The following is a 6,498-nucleotide window of genomic DNA, read 5'->3' as shown; positions in this document are numbered from 1 at the left end:
GCATGCACACACGTGCTGGGATTCTAGGTCACAGCTGGTGTCCTCCATCAGAACAAGCACAGCCTACCTGACCTCAGCTTTTCTGTACACATGTCTGTAGGTCAGCCCCAGCTGGGTCAATCCCTGAGACATGCAAGAGGGTGGGACTTGAGGTATTCCCATGTCCCCAGCTCTCACCGGGGCTTCCTGAGCAAAACAAGGCATAGCCAGAATCCTTCATGAAGCAAAAGATGTGCTTAGGAGGACCAAGTGCCCAGGGGCTGCATGCAGGTTCCCTCTTCTCCAAACTACACCTTCTTTTGGAAGCACCCAGGTCCTACTGGGAGCATGCCTCTCCCAGTGTGAGCTGGGATATGGGTAGTGTGTCTTTCCCACTGTGAGCTGGGATATGGGTAGCGTGCCTCTCCCACTGTGAGCTGGGATATGGGCAGTATGCCTCTCCCACTGCGAACTGGGATATGGGTAGCATGCCTCTCCCACTGTAAGCTGGGATATGGGTAGCATGCCTCTCCTAATCCCATAACCACCCTTGGGAGCTGAAAGGTGACTTAAAAGAAACCCAGTATTGAAACCTGAGTTTCCAATGCAAAGAAAGGATTTCAAATGCTCTGTACTGAAGTCAGCCATCATATGCTGGAAGTGGAAATGTTTAACTGCTTTTAACAAAACCTCAGGGGAAAAAAAAAAGTCTACAGTGGGACCACAATCACAAATCCCCAGCCAGCCAAACCTCCCTGGTACTTCCAGAGAAGGGCTGGGTGAAGTTCAAGGTGCCGAGCCATGGCTGCCTCTGAAAAGACCTCGACAGAACACCCACCATCAACTCCAGCATGCTCCTCTGTTCCCCTGAAGGAACTTAACCAACAGAACCTCTCACTGAAAATACCAGTTTAACCAGAAAGAGCTAACCGCCTTTCACAGCCCCACTGTGAAGGTCTGCAGAGGGTTCTCTGGGGCCACAGACCCTGTCCTCCTCAGGCTTCTCACCACAGCGCTTGCTCCTCCAGGATGAAGGCCACACAGCTCCACCATCAGCTTCCCTAGGCCTGTACACCTCCCTCCCTGCTGCCCCACACTGGCTGGCCCTTTGTTCCTCCTGGATCAGTCTGTTGGTGTGTTCCACCTGTTTCCTCTGGGGACCCGACAAGAAGCCAACCTGGCAACTCTGAAGTCCCCCCACAGACGGACCAGCAGACCTGGGACAGGTCCCACAAGATTCCCAGCACTCTGTGGTCTCTGCAGATACTCTGCCAGGCTGACCCGACATGTCCAGGATGGGAACAAAACAAAGCCAAGCCGTGCCTTAAAGAAGCTGGCACTCTGGGCTGGAGAGATGGCTCAGTGGTTAAGAGCATTGCCTGCTCTTCCAAAGATCCTGAGTTCAATTCCCAGCAACCACATGGTGGCTCACAACCATCTGTAATGAGGTCTGGTGCCCTCTTCTGGCCTGCAGGCATACACACAGACAGAATATTGTATACATAATAAATAAATAAATATTTAAGAAGCTGGCACTCAATGAGAGCAGGGCAGATATAACAGTCACAGCTGGCAGTCAGTTCCACACCCTCGCTGCAGGGTCAGATAGACGCCCAAGTCTCCGAGCGCATCTTCTTAACAACCAAAAAATAACCAAACTGAGGTGGTGTGAGCAGAACAGGCCGAGTGTGCTCAGGACTGACATAGCCAGAGAAAGGTCTGCAGAGGGACTTCCCTCTACTGCTGGATCCATTGAAGTTAAGGCCACCATCAGGACAAGGCTTGAGTCTCTCAAAGCGTGGCTCACCCACCCCCATCATCTTGCACCTCTCTTCAGGCCCCCTTCTCACAGCCACCCTCAGTAGCCCAAGGTTACTCCACATTTTCTTGCCAGAAGCCAGGACTAGAGAGGCCACTGATGATGACTCTTACAATGCCACAGAGACCCAACAAAGAGAGTGACTTGCCTTGACAGGTCACTTTCAGGGTCCCCTTTGTTCCATTATAGACTGGAGTACTGTGACCTCAGGCTGCTGCCCCCAATCAGTCTGTAAATTATCCCCAGCCTGACAGGTCTTCTCAGGCCCCCACTGATCTGTCCCTGCACCTAGGAGGCAGAATCACATAGAAACACCAGGACCATCCACAGACAGATACTGTAATCTCTGCTAATATTCCCTGGTGTGTGGCCCACCCAACCCACCCACGGAGGCTTAAGGATATAAGGGAGACTGGTTTGTTTCCTCCCTAAAACACCCTCTGGCAAGAGAAGGAAACAGCCCAGCAAAGGCCTAATCCTGAGCTCAGGGCTCTGTTTGCTCACTGGGAGGAGGAGGTAGCTGTTGAAAGGACCCAGCCCTAGAAAGAGAGGCATAGATTCCAGTAATACATCTCTGCCTGTTGATCTTCTGGCATGGGGCCCTCTTTCCTCTGGGCCATTTGGGGTAGCCTTCTGCAATGGTGTGCTTCTCTGAGATGGCTCACAGGACAGAGAATTCACAACAGGGCTAAGAGGTCAAATCTGGGTCCCAGTCAACCACAGCAGACAGATCCAGAGGCTTCTAGTGGGCAAACCAAGGCTGGTTCACCTCATCCACCCACCCCTCCCTCAGCAGCAAGCTGGAGGTACATCTCTGACATAATCAAGAAAGGAAATACACACTGTGCTTCCCTGACAGCCCAAGGCTTCCTATGGTTCATTCTTATAGGCCTGTCCATTCCAGAAGCACAAGCCACTGCGAGTGTCCACCCAGGGTATTAAAGTCTAGGAGGCAGGAGGAACATACAAGGAAAGCCACAGGATCAAGGTGCGTGCAACAAGGTGACAAGGTGAATGTCCCTAGCTGTTCTTTCCGGAGCAGAGGCCAGCAAGGCCATCATCCCTTTGTGGGATTATCTGGCTGTCTTTCTACTCAAAAGCTCATGCCTTTAATCCCAGCACTTGGGAGGCAGAAGCAGGTGGATTTCTGTGAGTTTAAGGCTAGCCTGGTCTACAGAGCGAGTTCTAGGACAGCCAGGGTGATTACACAGAGAAACCCTATCTCAAAAACAAAAAAAACAAAAAAAACAAGAAACAAGCAAAGGAAGAAAGGAGAAGAAGAAGCAGAGAGAGAGAGAGAGAGAGAGAGAGAGAGAGAGAGAGAGAGAGAGAGAGAAAGGAGCATTTGGAGCACAAAACCATAGACACTTTGTCCTGGAGCCAAGTGTGTTCCACTTCCTCCGAGCTCTGCTGCCTGTATCTGTCATCATCTGGCCTGCTATCCAGACAGCAGAGACAGCAATCAAAGTGTCTGAGCATCTCAGGTGACCATGCCCCTCTCCACAGAGACACAGAGAAGCAATCCCAAACTCCAGAGGCTTCTAGTGCCCCAGTCACAGGAGCTCAGCCCTCACCTGTGTGCCCAGAGGTCACAACTATCCTTTTACCATAACAAGGATGGATGGTTGCAGGATGCCCTTTCTCTGGGGTAAAAACAGGGTGGGAATCACTGATCTACAGTGCAGAACATGGTGCAGGGAAAGACCATGGGAGAACACAGGAGTGACACCCCCAAAGAATAGAGCCGGGCGGTGGTGGCGCACGCCTTTAATCCCAGCACTTGGGAGGCAGAGGCAGGTGGATTTCTGTGAGTTTAAGGCCAACCTGGTCTACCAGAGCTAGTTCCAGGACAGGCTCCAAAGCCACAGAGAAACCGTCTCGAAAAACAAAAACAAAAAAAACAAACAAACAAACAAAAAAACCCCAAAAAGAATAGATGAGACAATGAGGTTAAGATATCACAGAAAGGGAACCCTGTGCAACTTTGAGTTCTGGGAGGGAAAATGGAGAGGAGAGACACATCCTGCTGCTTCCTATGGGGCTACTGGGAGTCCGTCAGGGATGTGCAAGCAGCATCCTTTATATTGATAATAACTGTCCCCAAATCCACAGGGCCAGCACTTTATGATCAAATGGAAGTCTCTAAAATAGGACAGGGTGGACAGTAGAGACTCACTCTTCTCTCTGGCAACTGTGCCCTGTGCGACACCACAACCACCACTGTGGATAGGCCTGGGGAAGGCCAAACCCCAGTCCAAGTACTGCTGACCAGCTCAGTGTCCCTCAAGGGCCCCAAGGAGCCTTTTGACCCCAGGTCCTGGCAACTCTGTCCTCTGTATCACCGTAAAGGCTGCAGAGACTGACTGGGCTAACACTTACCCCCATGAGAGACCGTTTCCACCCCCAGCTAGGGACACAGAATGAGGATCAAAGACTACTCTTAGAATCTACGGGTGGGTGGGGGAGCCTTCAGAAATGAAAAGATGCCCAGGGCAAATGTAAGGGATGACCTTGGAGAAAGGGAGACAGCAGTGACTGGCAGGGAAGGATGAATGAGAGGCAAGCCCCATACTCTGAGGCCCCAAGAATAAGGAGATGCCATCCCCGGTACCAAAGGCCTGAAGTGCCGTGGACAGGAAATCCAGAAAATACCTTTGCTACCATACAAGTTGCTGCATAGAAAAGAGGTTCCTCATCTCCCATCTGTTGATCTAGCCTAGACTTGGATCTTAGAAAGTTTGGGGAGGATTGGGGCCATGATCAGGGAGGGGCAGGAAAGACCAATATAGACTCACAGTAAGAGCCAGACTCTGTGTGTGTATGTGTGTGTGTGCGCATGCGCGCGCGCAAAAAAAAAATCACAGCCCAGGAAAGCACATGACGTTGTGACTGCGTGTTTCCTTACAGCCAATTAACTGCAAAGCATACCAGAGACACCTGTCTTCAGAGCCAGGAGTGCACCTTCCAGTCACACCTCAGGCAGCTCTGCATCTGAGCTGTGTCTGGCCCGCCTAGAACTGACAGAAGCCACAGACAACCCAATTCTCTGCATCTGGTCTTAGTGTATCCGAGTCCCTGCCTGTCCCCACAGCTCCAGCTCAAGGTGTGGCTATGTTCACAGAATCCTCCACTGAGATCATCCGCTCCATTCCCTTCCAATGGTGCTTGCTTTTACAACTGCAGAGTATGAACATCGTCCTGAGTGGAAAACCCACTGGTCCCCCACTGGCCGGAGTAGGAGGCAAGGAGGCCCCAAGGTACCTTCCTACCTTGTTGTAGTACTGCACCAGCACCGAATGCCACCGCCCATCACTCACACCGCCAGGAACCTGCGGGGTCACCGTGGTTGTGGTCTCACCTGCACGGCAAGAGGGACGGTCTGAGAGACATAGACTTGGGGGCCTTTAACCAGGCTTCCAGGCTACAAGGTAGACATGCTGTTCATAAAGACTGGCTGTGTGCCGTTTTCTTTGGTACAGCCACCGTGAGAAGCCATCCCCCACCCCACCCCTACATGGAGGACTTTAACCTGAGTCAGAAAAGGCTGGCCCATCTCAACCCCCTCCCCCCACTTCCCTATTCTTCATATCTGTGTCTGTCTGCTCCCCCCCCATGCTGGTGTAAGCCATCACAATAATTTACAGGTGCACTGCACTTTTTTTTATTGTTTTTAGATTTATTTGATTTCTATGTGTATGAGCATTTTTCTTCCATGTATATACATGTGCACCATATGTGTGCCAGGTACACTCAGAAGACAGAACAGGACATTGGATACCCTGGAACTGGAGTTATGAACAGTTGTATGCTGCCACATGGGTGCTGGGAACCGAGCCCGGGTCCTCTGCAGAAACAGCAAGTGCTCTTCACTGCTGAACTAGCTACCTCTCTGTCCCCATCGCTGCATTTTATTTACTGATTCTGATTTAGGAAATAGGCTTTGTCTGGTGCTAAGTAACACTGCAACAATGTCATTTTCTTGTACTCTGATTTCTTCTAGAGGCCAGATTCCTAGACACAGAATCAGAATTGGAAGGGTGAGCAGCTGGGTACTGCCGTGAGTACAATTATAAACTTAATCCATAAGGGCCTGGGAGATGCTCCTGTAGCCGCAGGAGGCCGCACCTGCTGAGAACGTGAGCTGCAGCTGCTCCTCCACAATCTCCAGGGCGATGAAGTCATGCTTCTCATTGAAGCGGCCATTGTAGAGCAGCAGGGCGTTCCTGTCTTGGGTGGCAAACCTGTGGGTGAGCGGCATGTCACACAAATGAAGGACCCCAGGGCCACGAAGATACACAGGGGTGACACGGCCAGTCAAGGGAGTGAACCCAGAGGACCATGGTTCAGGGGAGAAAATGCCCAGCAGTCTTATCATGAGATGCTGGTGGCCCGGCAGACCTGATTCATGCATCAGAGCCTTGGGGACACGGGGATGGCCGGCAGAGTGTGGAAAGACTCCATGTGGGCGGGAGAAAGGGAAGGAGTAAATCAAGGTTGCTCATGAAAATTAGAGGTTAGAGACCCCAGGAGCCGTATCCAAAAGCCAGACAGGTATGGTAGCCACCTGTAATCCCAGCACTTAGGAGGCAAAGATGAGGGGCCTTCAGGGTCAGGGAGACTATCTGGAGTCGGGGAACACTGAGTTTAGGAAGAGACCCTGCTTCAATAAATACAGTGCAAAGTGATTGGAGAAGGCACAC

General features: G+C 51.4%; 1 protein-coding gene across 1 annotated transcript in view; it reads right to left on the bottom strand.

The window, feature by feature from the left end:
• The window catches only part of Celsr1 (cadherin EGF LAG seven-pass G-type receptor 1), a 137,372-nt gene that overhangs the window by 51,714 nt on the left and 79,160 nt on the right, over positions 1-6,498 (bottom strand). The window contains exons 4-5 of the mRNA XM_026782502.1: positions 5,924-6,039; positions 5,068-5,156 (exon numbers count right to left, since the gene is read on the bottom strand). Of these exons, the coding sequence (XP_026638303.1) occupies positions 5,068-5,156; positions 5,924-6,039 (205 nt within the window). The remainder of the gene's footprint in view (positions 1-5,067; positions 5,157-5,923; positions 6,040-6,498) is intronic.

This window comes from Microtus ochrogaster, chromosome 15, assembly GCF_000317375.1.
Source record: "Microtus ochrogaster isolate Prairie Vole_2 chromosome 15, MicOch1.0, whole genome shotgun sequence".
Taxonomy (NCBI): domain Eukaryota; kingdom Metazoa; phylum Chordata; class Mammalia; order Rodentia; family Cricetidae; genus Microtus; species Microtus ochrogaster.
Note: the sequence above shows the minus strand (reverse complement) of the source record. Positions and strands in the feature narration are given on the sequence as shown.